Source organism: Parasteatoda tepidariorum, chromosome 2 (genome assembly GCF_043381705.1).
Source record: "Parasteatoda tepidariorum isolate YZ-2023 chromosome 2, CAS_Ptep_4.0, whole genome shotgun sequence".
NCBI lineage: Eukaryota > Metazoa > Arthropoda > Arachnida > Araneae > Theridiidae > Parasteatoda > Parasteatoda tepidariorum.
This window is the reverse complement of record NC_092205.1, coordinates 85,934,303-85,957,823: the sequence shown is the minus strand read 5'-3', so window position 1 is coordinate 85,957,823 and position 23,521 is coordinate 85,934,303. Positions and strand designations below refer to the sequence as shown.

Sequence of the window (23,521 nt, the reverse complement as noted above, 5' to 3'; positions counted from 1 at the left end):
AAAGTGGGGTTGCAACCTGTCATATTTACTTTGAAAATGGGAGAAATTTTCAAAACTTCAGTTCGATCGAGATTTCTGGTAAGGATTCGAGGGCCCCCTGAGCTTGAGGGCCCCGGGGCACTGCCCCGCCTAGCCCCTAGGTAGCTACGCCACTGTATGTACCATTCATTATAAATTTGCAAACCGATTTTCTGATTCACCTAATTATTAATTCTTTCACTTTCTTCCCTCGTTCGAATAACTATCGAAAATTTTTTCGTTAGGCTTAGTAATCTATGTATGAAATGACACTATTGAACAACGACTTAAAAAGATTAAATTACTTTTCATTGAAGTAAACTAAATTAATACCGAAAAGTCGTTGTAGCAACAGAAAAGATTAAATGACGCTCTCTAAGGCATATTTCCTTTCTCCATTAACTGAGAAAAGGAGAAATAAAAACTAGAATAATATTCGAACAAACCTATAAAAAAATTGCTAAATTGTGAATTTAAAAAAAAATAAACTTGTTCCAAACCAGGGCTCAAAAAAACTCAGAAATTTTACCCGTCCCCGAGGACTGCTTGTCCAACAATGTACCCGTCCGTCCTCCTTTGAAACTAATCCGTCGCTTCTAAATAAATAAAAACATAATTTTCTCTTATTTATTGCAAATATTTATATAATTGCACAATGAATTAGTAGTTACTAGGATTACAAATACTAGGATTACATTATACAGTAATAAAAGATATACTAGGTTACTAATAGTAACCTAGTATTTCTTTTATGAAATAATTTAAATGACAAAGGTCAAGTTATCTGGAATGTCGATTTATCCGAGGGTACTGCGTTTTTTTGAATGAATCAAATGGGACGTTTGCCAGTTCTACAATCAAGCCAATGATTTACATAGGTTTCTGCACAGAAATCCGAAAGGGGTTTTCCATTTAGGTAGATGTTCATAATTGCGTTCAACGCTTCTTGTTTAGGACCAGTACGTAATGTATTTTTTATAACAGTGACGTCACGAGCTGGGCGGTATGTGATCAAAGGAATAGTTAATTCCTTCGTTAGAAGTCCAAATGCGCATGCACAGAGCAGCTTTTCTTTTGCTTACCATGCGCATTACGTGAGCATGCGCATTTGGCCAGACGAAAGAATTAACGGGATTTCTAGATTAGAGGATCATTTTAGAAGTGAAGCGCTAAACTTTTATAACAAAAATTGAAAATGTATCACGAACATTAAAGGGCAAATGGCCGTCCGCGCGGACGTCGGATTCGAGAAATTCGTTGTCCGCGGAGAATTTTTGACCGCCGAGGACGGGCGGACGGGCGGTTTTTCGAGCCCTGTTCCAAACCAATGTCTAAGATAGTTTTTGTTGCTATAAATCTTGTTCCATAACTTTCGTTTGAGATATTTTATTTTATTTTATAATCGGCGTTATACAGCCGATCCTATTTTTGAGTTTACGACTACTAATGTTCTACTCCGTAGCCTTGTAATTTTGAGCCCAATGCAGAAAACAAGGGAATTCCTGGATTAAACAGTGGGAGAAATTTGCCTCAATGGAGATCTTTCTGATGGAGCTAATCCGCTTTTCCGTTACATGGAGAGGTAAAACACGAAAACCTCCCACAGTTAGCCCGACGGCAAGGGGACTCTAACCCATGATCCGTCTACCACTAAGGATATTTTACGTCAGCACTGTGGTCGATGCAAGCCGGATGCGGAATTCGTATCAACCAGCAATCTGCGGGATTCGAACCCGGCTCACCTCATTGGCGAACGCTCTATCCCCTGAGCCATTGCGGCTCTCAATCAAGTCTTGAAATTTTCGACAAGATAGTAATAATACAAAATTATCNCTCCCCCCCCCTCCCCGGAGAAATCATAATCAATAAATGCAACATGCTAACTTCAGTTGTTAAAAATTGTTCGAAATTTCTATAATAATTTTAAGCAATTAATTCCTATGAAATATGCGAAGACATATTTTGATAACTAGCACGAAAAATATTCATATTAAATTTTTTACCGGTACCGCATAATAATAATGTTATTTTTTTTTTAAAAACCAACTTGGTCAAATATATTATTCTAACGTACTCAACTATCAAACTAAGTCGCCCTATCAAGGACGAATTAAAGGCTGTCTATTTAAGGCATAATATAGTTCCATTCTGCGCACTATGCAAAACCACGAAATTGAATCGAATCTTGAATCACGTCTCTCAACTAGTTAGAAAAAGAATACAAAATATTAAATTCTAAATTAGCAAAGCTATCTTTGAAAGAAACGCGATTAAAAGCAGCAGAATTTTCAAAAGAAAGAATAATTGAAGCAATAAAAAATCAATGGAAATAAAATAAAAATATGACCACCGAAGCCGACGTCTTCTCTCTCAGTAGAAAAGGTTTTGTTTTATGGCTACCGAAGCCGGTACCCCCTGAAGACATCGGCTTCGGTGGTCATATTTTTATTTTATTTCCATTGATTTTTTATTGCTTCAGTCACTTAACCAGATGACCACAATCCCTTGGATTGGTTTGAAACATCAATCTTCTAATCCTTAAAGCGAGAGTTCGAATCCCACGGATAACTGACTTATCAAATGAAAATAGAAGGACTAATTATTAGCAAATAATATTTTATTTTAATACAGAATTTAAAAAATTTTCTTTTCTTTACACTATAGTTATTGTTATAAAATATTCTAAATAATCGCTTTATATATTCCCCTCCATTAAAAAAAGAAGAAAAAAACGTCGGGTAACTAAGAAAAATTCCCTGTATGCTCACAAAGTGATACATTTTGCTTTTATATTAACATATAATTTACAAACTTTGTCTCCTTTATTATTTCACTGTAGTTATTATTTCATTATAGACCGGTGCGAAGGAGCCAATTGTAATAGCAGTATTCCCTTTGTAATAAAGGAATTTAGCACACGTTGTTATTATTCATAATGGCCTATATCTTCTCTTTATTTAACTACACTTTTTGAAACTTGGTCAGATATATTAATTTAACAAAATAAAATGATACTCCCTTAAAATTATAGAAGTCAGGACCGTGCAATGATACACAATATGGTTTCATTTGCATCCAGTACAAAACCGAGAAAATGGACCTAGAAGCTTGATTTTCGTTAATTAGCCTGGCAATCATATCATGGTCCCGCTGTCTGGCATGAGTCTCCAAACTGCTGAGCTGATCCCAATAGCGCGAGCTCGAAACCCGGTAAGGTCTGTCGACAGGGCTCGAAAAATAGCCCGTCCGCCCGTCCTCGGCGGTCACTAATTCCCCGCGGACTACAAATTTCTCGAATCCGACGTCCGCGCGGAGGGCCATTTTCCCGTCTTCGCGATACATTTTCAATTTTTGTTATCTTACAAGGGGCTTTTCAGCAATGAACTTACAAAAAAGAAAACACACAATACGTACTGGTCTTAAACAAGAAGCGTTAAACGCAACTATGAACATCTACCTAAATGGAAAACCTCATTCAGATTTCTGTGCAGAAACCTTTGTAAATCATTGGCTTGATTGTGGAACTGGCAAACGTCATATTTGATTTATTTAAAAAACTTAGTATCCTCGGATAAATTGACATTCCAGATAACTTGAACTTTGTCATTTAAATTACTGATATAATTTTAAAAATAAATTATAATTATCATGAAAAAAATACTAGGCTACTATTAGTAACCTAGTATTTCTTTTATTACTGTATAATGTAATCCTATTAACTACTAATTCATTATGCAATTCATATAAATGTTTGTAATAAATAAAAAGAAAATTATGTTTTTATTTATTTAGAAGCTACGGGTTAGTTTCAGAGGAGGACGGGTACATTGTTGGGCAAGCCGCCCTCGGGGACGGGTAAAATTTCTGAGTTTTTTCGAGCCCTGCTGTCGTTTCTTTTTTTTTTTTTTTTCAGAATCGTTGTTTTAAAAATATTTTTTAATTTATTTCTCTCGATATTCCCTTTCATAAAGAAAACATCGTCACTCAATGAAAAAAACATTCAGAAAATTTGTTATGTTCTCTGCGAATACACAAATGTCTATATTTTGCTTTTATATTACCCTATGATATTCAAAGTTTACGCCATTCATTATTTTAGTACAAGGAAACAAGAGGTCGCGCCGCAAAATCATTACCGACTTAGGGGCCTCAAAATTATTTCCATTGTGCACATTATGAAAAACTCCGAAAATAACTTAAAAGCTCGATTCTCATTAAGCAGCCTGAAGATCAGTGTCCCGTGCTATGTGATAAGAAGATCCAAACTGCTATTTTCATTACAGAATTGAGAATCTATTTCGTATCTTTTTTCACTGTACAAATTTCTGAATATTTCTTGTGTTCTCTCCTTACACATAAAGCCTTATATAAAGCCATGGATGAATTAATTTGTACTGCAGGGATTCAATCGTTTTATCAATCTATTTTGCTTTTTGTGTGTGTTCTTAGCATATACATAGGCCTCTATGTATGTACACTCTGTACGATAGAGGCGTATATTTTGCTTTTATATTGATCAACATATTTGCCGACACTATTAAATTCAAAAAAGAAGAAAAACACTTTTAAATATGTTTAAATTTATAACTTAGTAGTAAATATCAATGTTGTGTTAAACAATCTGTTGAAAACCTGAACTGAAAATAAATCTTGAAGACAATGAAACTTCTCATATAAAAGATTTCATATTGTTTCCTTACAATTTTTGTCGTTTCCAAGTTTATAAAAATCAAATTAATACCTCGAAATCAAATCAATATATTTTCACCGTGTTGATTCAGGATTGAAATTCGGTATTTATGGTTTTCTTTAAAATGAAAACTCGAATAATATAGAGAAAGCTTATTTTTTTTATTTTTAAAAAGAACATACCAATCCTGAACTTTAGAAACAATGAAAAGGTTATAAAAAATAACATGTTTAATGTTTTTATCGCTTTATTATGAATAGTCCCGTAATGGACTGATCGTTAAGACACGGTTCCCAGAAGATCACCGAAGGCAAGCATCACTGGCTGCGGTCAGTGTGCGGGTGGGTGACTCACTTGGATCAGTCTACGTAGGGACCGAGGGTGTGCGGTATTGGTCCTCGTTAAACTGTGCTACGTGATCGACTTCGCGCCCCGGACGTTGGGCTACCGAAGCGGGGGTGCCATCCCCCTGCAGAGGATCAAAATTGTGATGGCATGTCTTCGGATCATCCTCAGGGATGCTTCCCAGACCGTCGCCAATAGCCCATTGTGCAGCTCTAGTGCGACGTAAATGAAACTACAACTACAACAAATTAAAAAAAAGAAAATTATTATGAATAATTATTTTATAAATTTTTTTCTTCATTTATTTTAATTGCAATTGATTATAAAAAAGCACTTGAAAAGGCTTTTATCTGTATATTAATTTTTTGTAATGCGCACAATGATAATTTAGTGATTAAATTCTCTGAATTTTAACCGTACAAATTGAATTACGCTTGAAAACCGAACCAAAAAATCTTGATTGAAATTGTCTTAAAACTTCAACTTATTTTAATTATGAACTGCAGTACTGCCTCCGTGACTAGGTCATAACATCAAACATATTGAGCTAGGTTACAATTTGTTCCAAAGCCGTGTGACAGAGATTATTGCACCGCTTGTAAATTCTACCTTAAAGATAGGTCTCGCAGTGGACTGATCGTAAAGACAGGGCTCCCAGTAGAACACCGAAGTCAAGCATCACTGGCTGCGGTCAGTAAGCGGATGGGAGACAACTTTGATCATCCTACGTAGGGACCGAGGGTGCGCGGTATCGATCTTCGCTAAACTGTTCTACCGTAAAGTGCTCGACTTCGTGCGCAGGTTGTCGGGCTACCAAAGCGGAGGAGCCATTCATTCCCTCCGCAGAGGATCAAAATTGTGATGGCATGTCTTCGGATCATCCTCGGGGATGTTTTTTTTTTCTCAAATGGCAGGCACTGAACATTATTCTTCGCCTTAGAGGATGCCGGAATTGTTATTCATTTCACGTTACCCAGTGGGCACCTGTGAACCAAAGTCACGGAGGGGAGCAACATTACCCAAGTCACACTGCCACAAACCCGTTTATAGGGTGGGCCACATTCACACATCACACACAACAGAGGACAACACAAGAGAGAGAAACATCCATGCCCAGAGCGGGATTCGAGCCCGTAGCCATTGGCTTCGCAGTCAGGAGCGCTAACCACTCGGCAACCTGACCGGCTCCTCGGGGGTGTTTGCCTGACCTACCTTAAAGGATCCCAGGAAAAAAAGGTACGGAAAGAAAGGTCCCGGAAAAAAAGGTACCTGGAAAAAAAGGTACCGGGAAAAAAGGTCCCCGGAAGAAAAGGTCGCCGGAAAAAAAGGTCCCAGTAAAAAAGGTACCTGTGTAGGGAAAATATTTGAAATGAGAAGATTAGATTGAAACGCTTTTTGCTGTTCCGTGCATGCTTTTTTTTTTTTTTTTTTTTTCGTGTCACGCGTTTTTAAAGTGCTTTTTATCCAACTTTGGTTTCTTATTTATGCATTTATTCTTAAAAAGTTAATTAAATATGAAAATGTTCAATAAAATTGTTCATTTATTTTCTAAGGAGTAAAATTAATGTAACGCTTCTAATAGAAATTTATCTTTACAGTAACAGCTATCATTTTAATTATTTTACATCTTTAGTAATTAATTTACTAATTAAAACGTAAAAGGTTATTTAACGACAACGTAGTATTATAATTATAATGAATTTTTTTTCACATTTATTTACATTCACAATTAACATTAATTCAATGAACTATATTTAAGAACAAATTAGAATCAAAATGCTGGAAACTAATCAAAAGCAAACCTTATTGAATATTTTTAGCAGGATTTCATTGATTTAATCATGATTTAAGTCAGCTGGTTTTTTAAAAATAACATTGTTTCTTATTGAATCGAATGTTATTTAAATACTTAAATATATATTAGTCATTTAATGTACAGTCCGCAAAAAAAAAAAGATATCACCCTGAATAACTTTCGTTCTAATGATCGGAATTTCACGAACTAAGTGTCAATCCTAATGGTTCCGGGGGGTGACCTCAAATATGCTAATTAATTAGTGCTAACTATTAATTAAGTTACGAAATCAGACACAAAAACGTACTTTCTCTGAATAAACATATATTTTTTTTTACATATTTGGAATCTAGACACTTGAATTAGGGGGGGTAGACAAAATTTTAAAACAATTGGGTCGTAAATTGGGTTGCAATAAAGGTTTATATATTTGGCGATAGTCCAGAAAACCGCCAAAAAAAGTCGCCTGCGCAAATAAATATTTTAAGATAACCCTTGACTGATTCAAAAGAGAAACGCTTAATTTTACTAGGTTGCTAGGCAACCAATTTCTGACTGTAAAAAAATTGAAATAATGTTTTGTGATTGCTCTGAGAGGTTTAATTAATAGTTAATAGAAAACACCTCGAAGTTTCTAGGCAATAGACAATTTTTAAGTTCATTTATGTCCAAAAAGCAAAAAAAATAAATAAATAAATAAAATAAAAAATTATTTTAATCTCTTTTGAAAAGAAAATTTGAATCGATTTATAAGTTTTCAGAATTTAAATACATGAACTTTTTATCTGATATTATTTAGATTATGCTATTTTTGCTATGTTTATTCGAGGATTTCATACTAAAATCAAATTAACATAACTTATAATAGCTATATACAAAATTTTAGGGATAATGATTTTTACAGCTTTAATCGAGTCTTCTAGGCATGAAAGTTTGAAGGAAAAAAAAGTGCATGAAAAATAAAATGTAGATTGTATAGTAATTCTAATGCACATTCACAAGGTTTTCTGTAATTTACGATTTCTTTTTTCTATAACTCAATGAATTGCTGAATGTTTAGTGGCATTTTAAAAACATTGAAATATGTTATGTTTAAGAATAAGATATTGAAATAATATGTTGCATATTGTATGATTCATTGTTTAAAAAATTGCTTCATTTTGCTAGATATTTACGTTACATGGTTTTCTTTGGATAAAGATGATTAGCAAATAGCATCCACATGTTTCGATACATTCTGAAACTTACGTTCGCAAATTCACCATAAAATGTCGCACAGCATATTCTTCAATTACGATAAGCTACATTTACCACCAAATACTGCTACTATGATTATTTTTGTTATATAGATATCAGATATATATATATATATCTGATATATATATAACAAAAATAATCATAGTAGCAGTATTTGGTGGTAAATGTAGCTTATCGTAATTGAAGAATATGCTGTGCGACATTTTATGGTGAATTTGCGAACGTAAGTTTCAGAATGTATCGAAACATGTGGATGCTATTTGCTAATCATCTTTATCCAAAGAAAACCATGTAACGTAAATATCTAGCAAAATGAAGCAATTTTTTAAACAATGAATCATACAATATGCAACATATTATTTCTATATCTTATTCTTAAACATAACATATTTCAATGTTTTTAAAATGCCACTAAACATTCAGCAATTCATTGAGTTATAGAAAAAAGAAATCGTAAATTACAGAAAACCTTGTGAATGTGCATTAGAATTACTATACAATCTACATTTTATTTTTCATGCACTTTTTTTTCCTTCAAACTTTCATGCCTAGAAGACTCGATTAAAGCTGTAAAAATCATTATCCCTAAAATTTTGTATATAGCTATTATAAGTTATGTTAATTTGATTTTAGTATGAAATCCTCGAATAAACATAGCAAAAATAGCATAATCTAAATAATATCAGATAAAAAGTTCATGTATTTAAATTCTGAAAACTTATAAATCGATTCAAATTTTCTTTTCAAAAGAGATTAAAATAATTTTTTATTTTATTTATTTATTTATTTTTTTTGCTTTTTGGACATAAATGAACTTAAAAATTGTCTATTGCCTAGAAACTTCGAGGTGTTTTCTATTAACTATTAATTAAACCTCTCAGAGCAATCACAAAACATTATTTCAATTTTTTTACAGTCAGAAATTGGTTGCCTAGCAACCTAGTAAAATTAAGCGTTTCTCTTTTGAATCAGTCAAGGGTTATCTTAAAATATTTATTTGCGCAGGCGACTTTTTTTGGCGGTTTTCTGGACTATCGCCAAATATATAAACCTTTATTGCAACCCAATTTACGACCCAATTGTTTTAAAATTTTGTCTACCCCCCCTAATTCAAGTGTCTAGATTCCAAATATGTAAAAAAAAATATATGTTTATTCAGAGAAAGTACGTTTTTGTGTCTGATTTCGTAACTTAATTAATAGTTAGCACTAATTAATTAGCATATTTGAGGTCACCCCCAGGAACCATTAAGATTGACACTTAGTTCGTGAAAATCCGATCATTAGAACGAAAGTTATTCAGGGTGATATCTTTTTTTTTTTGCCGACTGTACATGTGTATTATAATATCTGGTCTTTTACATATTTTAATTTTTTTTTTCGTAGTTAGGAAATATGAAATTTCCAGAAAAAAAGAAACCATTCATTAAAGTAGGATTGCTTTTTTAATAAGTAAATAAAAAATCAGTATGCTGCCCAGAAAGCGAGAGGGGAAATATCCCTACAGATTTTCCCTATGGAGGTACCTTTTTCACCGGGACCTTTTTTTCCAGGGACCCTTTTTCCGTACCTTTTTTTCCAGGGATCCTTTTTTACCGTGACCTTTTTTTCCGTACCTTTTTTTCCGTCTACCCCTTAAAGATAGCTATAAAGTTTTAAAATTTCCCAAAGCTAATGGCAGCAATAGCTTGCATTGCATCCTATTATTCCAAAAACAACCCATTTTGCATAGGTCGCAATCGTTCGTAAATAGTCGAAATAAAGCATATTTCGAATGCATTTATAGAAACGCATCAAACTCAAAAGTTGAAAAGATGTAGTGCTGCTCTTTATTTCTTCCTTTTACTGTGCACCCCATATTGTTGATATTTTGTATTTGACGTCGGATGTTAAATAGCGGAAGAATTTGTTCAAACCAATTTATATATTATTGTTTTTCCATTATTATTAAGTAAAAATGGTTTAAACTTACGTTGCAATTTGTTATAAATGTAAACTTCTTTAAAATTGTTTTGTTTGTGATTATCAATTTATTATGAAAGAAAGTTTTCAACAAGTTTCATTTTGAGATAATTTCGTAATTATGCAAAATAAATCATATTAAAAACTTTAATTGATTCTTTGACGCATGATTACATTTGATAATCATTTCTTATCAAATTTTTTAGTAAGTAAATTACTTTTAAAATTTTAAAAATTAAAGTTTTGTGGAATTATATTTAAAACTATATTATTTTCCTTTTTGATTGTTAACCCGTGTATATTTTTACTTCCTTCAATAAGTTTTAAAAAGCCCTGTCTCTCTTAATCTTACACATCAGCAGTTTTTTTTTTTTTTTAATTAAATAAATTTAGATCAAGGCACTTTGTGCATTGTCTCAGAATTTGAGAATATTTCCATATTTGTCGTGCTAACTACAATCGCCAAGGTGCCAGATGGATTTTGAAATTGAAATTTTTAAAAAATATATATATAGAGAGAGAGGGTTCATCCACTTTTGTATTTTTCTTGTTTCTTTCTTTAAACTTTCTGCAGGCTACTGCTGGGAAGTTTACAAGATTTGGGCATTATGCTTACCCAATACTCACCCTTTCCATTTGTGAGGACAAAATTCTTCTCAAATGTTAACTTAAGCTATCATCATTGTGGCATTGGAATCAGAAATTTTTATGTATGTATACCTGTGCTTAAATGCTTGTAAACTTTTTGCCAGTGGCTCACGAGAAACTATAAAAACCTTAAAAGAAAGGGACTAATTTGGAGGGAGCCTCAAGCCCACTCCGGGCGAACCACTAAATTTTTTTTTTTTTTAAATGAATTTTTGACAGTTGAAATACCTTTTAGCATTGTGACAATTGTAATTGGTTTAGACAGACATCGACATGGGGATATTCCTCAGAAACTTACGATAATCACTTATTTTAATGATAGAATTTTTTTAAAATTATTACCTTATTAAGATTATCGTTAAAAGATATTTCAAGCTCTTCTCCCCATATTTATACGAAATAATTTGTAATGAAATAACATAATTGAAAAACATTGTCTTTATAATTGACTTATACTGTATTTTTTCTGTTTGTAACTCACTCAGAGAACATCGTGAAGTTTTAAATTTTTGCATTTGTAATTTATCATTTAAATGAATATAAATTAAGACGAAAAATTGGACATACTATAGTTTCGGTGGTATAAACACAGAGGAAGGTTCTTTATTTTAAAATCAAGACCATAATTTGTCCATTTTGTGCCATGTTATTTCATTCAAAATTGATGAATGTTTAATGACAACTAGGGATTTAATGAATATTCGGCCCTTTTGCCGAATATTTGGCAAAATATTCTGCCTAATGTTTGAAAAATTATTATTCGAAAAAAGTTTTTTTGGGGGAAAATTTTAATAGCATTAATGAAGAATATCTTATTTTTTACTATATGTTATTATAAATTGTTTTAGTACATGTTTATTAAGTTCTAAAACTTGTTAATATATGTTCTGAAAGACACATGGGAAAGCAAAATTTGAAGGATTTAAACTTGATCACTTTGTACTGAACCATGAGTTTTTTAATGCTGTTTTTTTTTCTTTTTTCAATTTTATTAAAGAAAGTCAATTTAATTTTTTTCCCATTACTTTATATTTTAAAAATTGATAACTTTTTCCGCTGTTTTGTTTGTTTCTTTTTTGTGTATGTGTGTTTCAGTTTTCACTAAAGCAAAGCATGTTAATGGAGGGTTTCTAATATACTTGATTCTTTTATTGTCAGTTTTTTCTTGTACAGTAAAGAACATAACTAGTAGCATAGAATACAGTGATTCTTAACATTAAAGTTATATTTTAGAACTAAGAATAGTTTATTTTCTCTTTTGTTTTATTTACTAATTTTTCTCTTCATCTAAAAATATTTTCTGATATTTAAAAGTAACTCTTGTTTGCAGTATAAAAGTGACATTTTGCAATTGTCAAAGAAACTAAATGGCCACTAGTCAATATGCAGAAGAAGTGGGTTGTTGGAAGCGGGAAAATGTTTTGGGAACTGGAGGATTTGGATATGTGGTGCTATGGCGAAATAAGGTAGGCTTACTTTAAATTTTATGCTTTTATTATAGTTTTTAGTATATATATTTATGTATTATTAATTTTAAATTCGTAATTTTTTCTCTTTTTTTTTTTAATAATAAATTTAATTTATTGTCTTCTCAAATTGTGTTTAACAAACCTACAAAATAGGTGCATATTGACAATTTTATGTAATAAACATGCAGCATCAATGTCACCTGCAGAAACTTTCTCAGGGATTGCATCAAAGTAAAATTTTTATTAAAATATTTCAAGAATGGTATAAAAATATTATTTTTGATTTATGCTTCCTAAATGTTTACAAATAATTCAATTATATTTATTTAATGCTATAGACCAGGGGTAGCCAACCTGCGTCTCGCGAGCCACATGCGGCTCTTTGAAGGATTATTTTTGGCTCTCGATAAATGTGCCCGAGTTCCCTTTTCATTTTTGTGCTATTATATTTTAAAAAATTATTATCGTTCCGTATGTGTATCAAAATGTCTTTTAAATTACTGAGATCCTTTTCCAATATAATTATGATGCAGAAAGCTTTACGAGAATTAGAATTAATAGAGATGCAAGAAGATCAAACTCTACAATTTAAATATAAGTCGACGTCGATTACTGAATTTTGGAAATTTGTACCAGAATCGAAGTATCTTGAATTAAAAAAGGCTTCTTGTCAAATTATTTCAACATTTGGAACAGCGTACTTATGTGAATCATGTTATTCCACTTTACAATTCGTGAAATCTAAACACCGATCAGTATTAACTAACCAGCATCTCAAAGAATTACTGAGAAGTGCTGCCAACTATTCACCAAATTTTAAAGAATTATCAAGAGAAGTAAAATAAATGTGCTTATTTTTTAATATTTAAATTCAGTACACATTTTTTGTACTTTTACTTATATGTTTTCAATAAATATAATTTATGTAAAAAAACAAAATTTGTACCTTTTTTACATACCTTTTAAATACTTACCAGGGGTCTGTCCAGGCCGAATTTACTACCGTTTAGCAGCACCGTCACAAATTCAATTTTAGCAAAAACGGTAGTTTCACAAAATACTTTTTCTTAAAATTTTATTTTTGTATCCCTTAAGAAGCGATAAATCCATATTTTTGTGTTGATTTTTAAATATAATTTTTATTTTTTCACAAATTATGTCTAAATTTTCACAAAATAGGTACCTCAAAGAAAAACTTAGACAGACCCCTGCTTACTTAATTGCGGCTCGCGAAAAATTTCAGATTTTGAAAAATGGCTCGACTATTAAAGAGCTTCGCCACCCTTGCTATAGACCAATATAAAGTGTAAATTTTTAGCTACATTTCAGTTTTAAAAAAAATCATAAAAATCATGTTAGTAAAAAATTATTCAAATAAGTATTTACCATACATATAGAAATACAAAAAACAGTGTGTTTTCCTTTTTCATTATTATTTTTTATAATTTTGATTTAAATATTATTTTTTATAATTTTGAATTAATATTATTTTTAGCAAGTTACTGCTGGTAATTATTTTATTTGTATGACATTATATTTAGAATGTAACTTTTGCACTCTAGTGTAAAAGATTCAACAAGGCAATATTCTATTTATTATTTCCATTATTTACTCATTAATCTAATACCTACTTTAGTATGTTAAGCAATTATTACCCTACTCTTTATTACCACAATACAAATAAGTACCTATTACCACAATTAATTAAATATCACCATTGTCAATAATAATTTGGTGATCTTTTTAAAATTAATTCCTCTGACTTTAGATACAGATTATTAAATTTGACTCTAACATTGTTAATTCAGTAAACCTTTTACATACTAAGCTGAATTTTAATCTTATATCTCTATTAATAAAGAAATAAGATAATATTTTTTCATAGGAAACGAATGACACAATTGCATTAAAAGAATGTCGTTGGGGTCATGATCCTGCTATGACACCAAAGCATAGAAATCGTTGGAAGTTAGAAGTAGATATGATGTCCCGTCTGGATCATCCCAATGTTGTCACTGCAATACCTGTACCTCCTGAGCTTGATGTGCCTCCTACTGAATTACCATTACTAGCCATGGAGTATTGTAGCAATGGGGATCTTCGTAAGGTGCAATTTTTGTGAAGATCTTACTTAGCTTTGCTCTATTGAAATTTGTCATCTTATTTGCCTAACTGATTCTTTTTTGTTTCAGTACTTATGATACCATACTGCAGTAGAAATGCTTTCTGGCAAATTCTGTTTTGTCTACATGAGCAGTTTAAAATTTTATGTATAGAAAAAAGTGGGCTTAGGTTAACTGAGAGTAAACAATAAAGTTTCAAATGTTGAAAAAAGTTTTCAGTTTTCCAAAATGCGAAGAAATTATGGCTGGATTACCCATTAAAGATGTATTCTTAAAATAATTTATTTGCATTTTGCTATTTTCTAAGGTAAGAAGAAAAAATCAGCATTTGACACTTTATGCGGTTTTCTCTAGTTTTTTCCTGAGTTCTGTTTCCTATATTTTAACTTACCAATCGGGGTAAAAAAAATCTATGAAAATTTTTCCCTTGGTATAGCGTCTTCTTAACTTCTTTTTTTTAAATTTTCCGATAAATTTTGTATAATTTATTATTATAGATGTAATCATTATTATTTCATCCAGTTATTTTCATTTTAACGTATAAAATTTTATAATCCTCTAAAATGTAAAAAGTCAGTTTTGTTTTCATTTTGTTTTGTATTGTTTTAAAATTTTGGTTTAATTTCTTTTTTTTTATCAATTTTTTATTTAAGGGTGACAAAGTATCTTATTTTTTTATGCTAGTAAAGCTTACTGATTTATTTCATAAAAAACTATGTAAATGAATAACTTACTACTTTACTTCTTTGTTTATATTAACCATTGCTTATAAGTTTATAGTTTATATTGAAACTAATTCTGTACAATTTATTTTTTGTTTTAATACTTATATAAAAAATTTCTTTTTTTTTCTTCCAGTTATTGAGTAAACCAGAAAACTGCTGTGGCTTGAAAGAAAAGCATGTAAGGCTTATAATGAGGCATGTCTCTTCAGCCATTAATTACTTGCATTCCATGAGAATCATCCACCGGGATTTAAAACCAGAAAATATTGTTATACAAAGCCAAAATGAAAATGTATGCTTTTTCCATCACATATGCATTTTATATTCTATATGTATGAAAGAGTCTTATATGATATCAAAGTTAGCTATAACTAATAATCACACTTTTCTAGTAAATAGCAAATTATACAAATTCACAGACATTGCTAATTAGTAGAATGCTAATTATTTGAGATAATTTTACTACATCATCAAAATATCCTTTCTTAATTATTTTTTAGTATGTAATGAATCTAATAATGTTGTTCTAAATAAGCTAAGTTATCCTACTATTTTTTATTTTAATGTGTAAAACATGGCTGAAATGCTTAATTACTTTTATTACATGCATTAAAATTTGCTTAGACCTAATTATCTATATGATTAAGCTTCGAGAAAAAAGTGCCTGTGAAGGTATAGGCCAGGGGTGGCCAATCTCCTTGATAATCGAGCCATTTTTCAAAATTTGAAATTTTTCGCGAGCCGCAATTAAATCTGTATTTAAAAGGTATGCAAAAAAGGTATTAAAAAAATAAGTACAAAATATGTGTATTGAATTTAAATATTAAAAATTAAACACATTTATTTTACTTCTCTTGATAATTCTTTAAAATTTGGTGAATAATTGGTGACAGCACTTCTCACTAATTCTTTGAGATGCTGGTTAGTTTATACTGATCGGTGTTTGGATTTCACGAATTTTAAAGTGTAATAAAATGATTCACGTTGTTCCGAATATTGGTTGATAAAAGTACGTTGTTCCGAATATTGAAATAATTCGACAGGCAGCCTATTTTAATTCAGGATATTTCGATTCAGGTACAAATTTCCAAAATTCAGTAATCGAATTCTAATTCTCCAGACGCTTTTTGTGTCATAATTATATTAGAAATGGAAAACTCACCTTGAATTGAGCAACGTTGCACTTAGTCTTTCATATTTGTTCTCAGTAATTTAAAAGACATTTTGAAACACNTAAAAAAATTATAAATAAAAGATTTTTTTTTTTATGATGACAATTTAAAACTTATTAGATTAAAACTTTTTCACTTAAATTGTTTCGAATTCCACTGATACGTAGCATAATAATTTTTTATTTCTTAACTAATGAATATGATTTACTTGTGAACTTAAAAAAAATTATATCATTGTTATATTCCTTTTTTAATGTAACATTTGAATATCTCCTTACAAAATTTCTTTATCTTTTGTTAATTGTTTTATTTCCCCTTTCTCACTTATTTCATTGATAGTAATTTGATTGCCTATTTCAAATCTCTCTTTTTTTTTTACTCTAAAATCAAACTATTTATTTAAAATGTAACAAGATATTAAAATGTTTAATTTTTCAGCATTATTTTCCAAATTGGGACAAAGATTGTAAGATAAGAAATTAAAACACCTTTGAACATAAACTGAAATGAGTTACAATAATATTTAACTACAACATTACTACAAGATTTGAATATTATGCTCTCTTGATTTAATTCATGATTTTTGAATCTGTTTTTTTTTCACAATATTTTTAGGTAGTATATAAGCTCATTGATTTAGGATATGCTAAAGAGCTTGATCAGGGTAGTCTTTGCACTTCCTTTGTTGGCACTCTTCAATATTTAGTAAGTATTTTGGTAAATTGTTTTGTAAAAATAACAATTTTTTTACATCTGTTTCTAAGCTTATTTTACATAATTTATTTCTTAATTATCAATGATATGAGTATAAAGATACTTTTACCTATAATTCATTACTGTTTTTTTTCCTTCTTTATATTAATTTATATATTATAAATAGATATTATCCCTTAAGCAAAAAAAAAATTATATTCGTTACATATTACATGTCATATTGTTAAACTTCTGTGATAAAATATGTCAAAACATTTATTATTTAAAAACTACTGTGAATTAGTATAGAGCTTAACTGTTAGTGCTAAAAATAGCTATTGTAAATTTTGGTCTAAAAGTCGATTTAGAATGAAAGCTGGTTGTGTTAAATCAGATACTAGTTATTCCACCCTAAAAAAAAATTATAAATAAAATTACACTTATTTTAAGAAGTTTATCAGTATAGATAAATACACAATTAGGAGACTAGAAACAATTACAATTATATACTAGAGGTAAAACTCTTTATATCATACATATTCTTAAATGGTACTATAGATTTGAAATATTTAAACCATGTCTGTGTTGATTTTAGACACTATGTATCCAACATCATTGTTAACGTTTAATATATGATTTACTTAAACATCATATTATAAAATATTTAAGTTATTTGTTTTGATTGCTCAAAATTAATATTTGTTTGTAATTTTCAAGTAACTGTTTTTTATTGAGGAAAAGATAGGGAATTTCTTTTCTAAGTATTTGTGGCCCTCTTGTGTTATATACATCTTTAATTTACTAAATGTATCGATACTTTTAAAAATTTATCGTAATCACTTAAAATGTTGTTTAATAAAATATTCAATCCTGTTCTTCATTTTTTAATAGTTTTAGTTAATTTAATTATATTTAAAATTTCATTAGAAAGTTTTTTAAAGTAATTTTCTTTTTTTAAATACATTTTCAGGCACCTGAATTGTTCATGTCTCAGAAATATTCTTGCACGGTAGATTATTGGAGTCTAGGTCTTGTAGCACATGAAGTTATTACAGGATCTCGTCCATTTCTTCCAGATAAATCTCCTGCTGAATGGTACTGTTTATGCTATTTTTACTATTAAATATTAATTTTAAGAACTGAAAAAAATAAAGTTTTTACTATTTTTTCAATCAACTGCAGTTAATGAAATTAATAAATTTTTGTTGTGGTATTTTTACTTATAATCTTGGCATTTTTAATTATGTACTTGTAGTTTTTCTCTTTTTCATGAATTACAAAGTTCATTTAAAAGTTCATTATCAGTAGTCTTAATTAATATTTATACGTGTAGAATAAAAAATTGAAAAGTAAACATTTTATAGAGTTTTTCTTTATCAAGTTTTACTTTTTAGAAAAATCATTATTACTATTCATGTTTATAAAAATTTGTTATTCGAATAGTTCAATCCATTGTACTATAATTTATTATTATATCTAACATTGTGTAAATTTGAGTAAAAAAACATTTTTTAATAATTTCAAAACACAAATTGTGTCCTATGTTTACATATTGAATAAAATGCTATAACACCTTATAAAAAAAAAACCTTGTTTACTTCAAATAAGGTCTAGAATTATGTTTAAATTTCATATAATCAGAAAAAGTCTGTTTTTTTCCCTTCTTAAATTGAGTATTAAAAATATTATTATTATATTTTTTTTTTGCATAAGTTTGCATTTTTCATAGTTTTAAATATTTGAGTCTATATTTAGGGAATGGGAATTTTTTTTAATTTCTAAATATTTCAAACTTAATCTAATTTGTCTTATATCCTTATTTTTAATTTTTGGAAATCATTATTCACACATTTATGCATAAATATGCGTATATCTATTACTTTTTACCACATATATTTGTGCTAGTTTGCACCATATTCTTCTAAAAATGGCTTCTGTATATGATAAATAAGTTAAATATAAATAGTATAAATTGCTAGGTAAATTGGCTACTAAACGAACTGTTTTTGAACTCCATCTTTCATTGTGTAACATCTAACGATAAAAAATGGCATTCTTAATAAATAGTGTTCAAACTTACTAGGTAACCTACTTAGTTATTCAATGCATTATATTTTCATCAAGTGTCAGAACAAAGAAACTGATAGAAAAATTCAGAAGTTTTGCCGAGTTTTTTCTTTTCAATTTTATTAAAGTATTTTTTAATGTAGTGCACAATTTTTGTTAAAGCTATCCTTAAAGTTAAGCTATATTTCAAGATAGTGGTATATATGTTCTCATAATTGTTTTCTATGAGACAACTTGCTCACTCAAACTTTATGTTTAGAATTGTATATTTTATGTATTTATTTTATTTTTGCTATTGCATATTTAAACATTCTTTTTATTTAAAAATGTTTGGTGTATTTTTAATTCTTAAATTGTGTAATTTATATTTTAGGATTCCCATTATTCGACAAAAGAATTTTGATCAGATTCGTGCTTATTTAGATGAAGATAAAAACATTGTATTTTCTTCTGAAATAGCACCGTGCTATTATATCTCCGAGTAAATATTATTAATTACTCAATTATTTTTCCTTATTTATTAATTTTGTGGATTAAATATTAAATAAAGTGTATTTGTTTTGCATTATAGTTTAGGATAATAAAATTCTTATTTGTAGCTGAAATATACATAAAATAATATTTCAACTTGATAAATTTTTGTTCCATATTTATTATCATTGAAAAAGAAGGTACCACATGCATTTTCAATTCAAAAAACGCAATAATTTGTGTTCTTGATGATTTATGTATTTTTGATTAATATTTATGTACATCTACATAAGTTTTAAATTGAATAATTAAAAATTTAATGCCTCATTATAATCCTTTGGTTCTGAAATTAGCTATTTCTTCACAAAGCTTGAAAAAAATGGTTAGCTTTAGCTAAGACTCATGCTATGTCGCAATAAATTTTATGGATTAGTTCAATTAGTACGTCTTCATGAATTTTATGAATATTCAGTTTTTTATTAGCTTGACATTTGTATCAACATAAAAAAAATTCAAAATAAATAAAGACAGACTGGAAGGCAGAGTTCTGTTTTGTGGAAATAAAATGAAAATTCAGGTTTTCTGTAAAGATGTTGACGGTTTTGTCTCTATATTAAAAAAATCATAGGAACCTCCAACGCTGTTTTGGGTGTTCTAATTAACATAGCGTTTTTATTTTACTACGCAAAAAGTGTAAGACCTAAGCACTTTAAATTGTTATTGTGTATAGAAAATTGTACAAAAATTAAGATAGAATAAAAAAAAATGAACATTCAATAATTAGTTCAAGAACTGTTAACTACTTTTTTTTGCAGATTTTTCCGCAATTTTTTTGCTTGACATTTTGCTTTGCTGCTCAAAATTTATCAGACTTAGAAACTAGAAATTACGAAAGGTATGCTGAAAAATGTACAAGGAGTTCCACAGAATAATAAAAAGCATATATGATTCAATTATTGTTTAAACTTGTAATTATATATATATGTATGACCGTGTTTGTCTGCTAAAACAGCTACCGAGTCGAAATTGTATGTGCTAGCAGGACCATTTTGAATTACAACTTTAACGATAGTTTTTTTCGTAGCACCTACTTGCTGGAAAGTTATAACAATTTTAAGTTTTTTATTTTTGTGATTTTTTTTTAACTTTAAATAATTATCATTTATCGATTGTTGTATAAAAATTTATCCCTCTCACAATTTTTTTTTATAAGCTCATGCTTGACCTAATGTCAAAAATAGCAACAACAAAAAAATGAATAATTAGAAAATAAGAGTTACCTTAAATATTGCTAGTTATAAATCTTAACATTTATATAAAAAATTTTAAAAATATAAAGACTGACACTGTGCAAACTGTTACTTGACATAAAATGCTAACTGTTATATGACATTAGGTTATTGTTAATTGTTTAAAAGTGAATTACTTTTCATTTATAACTGCTTATTGTGTCACATATTCTGCATTTACAAGTACATTCATTCCAAAATAATTATTTTTTAAGTACATTTGAGTATTTTTTAAATCCAGGTATCATTTCCTTATGATTAGCATATTAATAAAATGTCCTTACATTAATAATAACTACATATTTTCTAATCAAAATTATCGTTTTTATTGACTTTTTAGAATAAAACTTTACGAAGATCAAGGGGGGGGGGAGATTTATGTTTATTAAAGCTGATTCTCAGAAATAAGAATTTACGCACGGACAAGAATTTTTTTCCACAGCACAACCCACCCTCACTGTGTATTAACTCTTGGGAAGGTGAGGGTATTATTATTGATTTGCTATATTATTGATTTGCCAAAATGCAACAAATAGCAATCCAATAGTAATTTTTGTAAAAAATTGACATAAACCTTTTTCCCCCCTTGATCTTCAGTTGTGAATGAGAAGCAACCATGGAGTTGGGAAATGAATGGAAAAGGTGGCGGTGTCTTCTAGTAATAATAATAAAATAAAAAAACACAGATTACATCTTTTGTTCGTTTTCATCTTTTGATCTAAGCTATTTAATTTGATTATATAATTGATGCAATATTTCAAATCATGTGCGTAAAATATAAATTCATCATCCATGTGTATGATTTTTGTTAATGTCTTGGAGGCAATGTTTGCAATCTTGGCATAATCCTTAAATGGGTCTGGTTCATTTCATTGACAGGGCATTTCCTTGACTAGGTCATTTCGTCGACATGGTCATTCTGCTGGCAGGGTCATTTCGCCGGCGAGGATTATTTCTTTAGCAGGGTCATTTTGTTGACAAAATGACCTAGTCTATAAAATTATCTGTCAGTGAAGTGGTGTCAAGAAACAACCTATCGATGAAGTGATTGTCGCTGAAATTAACACGGCCCTCCTTAAACACTTTATAGCTCCCTAACACAGTCATAGTTTTGACGAAAATGCTGAAATATTCCACAATATTATAATTTTAGATATTCAGATTTTTCGGTATTACGAAAAGATTTTTTCTCCCTCTTAGTGTGTGTTGGTGTATTGTTCGCATTTCACTGTATTATATTTCTTAAAATGCATTATTATTTAAGAAAGAAAAGAGAGCTAAATAATTTTTTAAAGCTCATAATTTATTATCTCTACTTGATTTTTAACATACTTATAATGAAAAGTACCTGATAGTTATACAATTAGGTACTTTTATAATTATGCATCGTTACAATATTATACAATATTACAATATTATACAATATTACAATATTATACAATATTATAATCAATATATATACAATATTATAACATATTTTTTTTTCATATAGCGCATTCAAGCAAGATGTTGAAGAATGGTTGCAATTAATGTTAGATTGGAATCCTAAGAAAAGAGGGAGAAAGGGAGATGTCACATTTTTCTCCCTTTTAGAGACTATTTTAAACAAAAAGGTATTTTATTGTTGTTATTATTATTTTTTATATTTCTTTCGCTGTTGTTGAACAAAGTTAGGTGCTGATGAACATTACAAGAGAATAAATACCATACTACCTATAATTCCTACTTTTGCAAATTTAAATTGAAATATTTCTCTTTTTGGTTTAGAGAGAGAAATATTTCATTGCTGAAAAAAAATATAAATACAAATGAAAAACCTTGATTTTTAATGTTTCTAAAGCTGCTATGTTTGTATTTTGTATAAATTTAAATTAGTGAATATTTTAAACCATTTCTAAAAAAATATTCAAATAATTTATTATTATTTTTTTAAAAAAAATATATATCTTTTTTCCCTTCTCTCTCATAATGAAGCTGGTAAAATATACGAAAAGCATAATTCTTAATGATTTAAAAATTTATTCAACTTATATACTCTTGTACCACCAAACTTCTCTTATAAATCTTGGCTGTTTATTTCCTGAAATATTTTTAGAAATAATTAGGAAGAAAATCAATCATATCCACTTCTGATTAAAATATCTGAATTGTTATGCTGATCAAAAATTTTCAAATAATTAGGAAAATTCCATTTTTAGGAATGTATTATTTCTCTATCTTTTTATAATCTTTGAACAAGATCTGTCCTTCATTGTGAAATCAATATAAATTTTTAGTTCATAAATTGTGGATGATGCGAGCCATTATCTACTGCACACAAAATTGTCTGTCCTTAGTTGTGTAATTAATATAAAGTTGTACTTTACAAATTGTGAATAATGTGAGCCATTATCTCCTGCACACCTAATATTGTCTGTCCTTAGTTCTGTAATCAATATAAAGTTTTAGCTCACAAATTGTGAATGATACGAGCCATTATCTACTGCACACGAAATTATCTGTCCTTAGATGTGTAATCAATAAAATGTTTTAGTTCACAAATTGTGAATGATATGAGCCATTATCTACTATGCACACCAAATTATCTGAATTGTTCTACTTAAACCAGGTATAAAATTTTTAAAAAATTAAACATTAACTACAGCTGATGAGGGAACATGAAATTGTACTCTTAAAAATTTCCAAAGAACATGTATTTAAAGATAAAAGAAAAATGTTTGTCCTCCTTAAATATGTTATGTTAAACTATCAATGTTTAATTTTTTATTCTACTTATGCTATTTTTAAAATCAACTGTT

The 23,521-nt window shown here is 29.1% G+C and overlaps 1 protein-coding gene across 4 annotated transcripts in view; it reads left to right on the top strand.

The window, feature by feature from the left end:
* Positions 1-23,521, top strand: part of LOC107440477 (I-kappaB kinase beta) — a 50,226-nt gene that overhangs the window by 5,560 nt on the left and 21,145 nt on the right. For 2 of the 4 annotated variants that reach the window (XM_071177858.1, XM_071177860.1), the window contains exons 3-8: positions 14,069-14,290; positions 15,165-15,323; positions 16,819-16,908; positions 17,867-17,991; positions 19,337-19,444; positions 22,216-22,336. In XM_071177858.1, the coding sequence (XP_071033959.1) occupies positions 14,069-14,290; positions 15,165-15,323; positions 16,819-16,908; positions 17,867-17,991; positions 19,337-19,444; positions 22,216-22,336 (825 nt within the window). Of the gene's footprint in view, positions 1-9,836; positions 10,272-12,044; positions 12,181-14,068; positions 14,291-15,164; positions 15,324-16,818; positions 16,909-17,866; positions 17,992-19,336; positions 19,445-22,215; positions 22,337-23,521 lie in introns of those variants that run through there. The other 2 variants (XM_071177859.1, XM_043047989.2) reach the window with 2 other exon arrangements.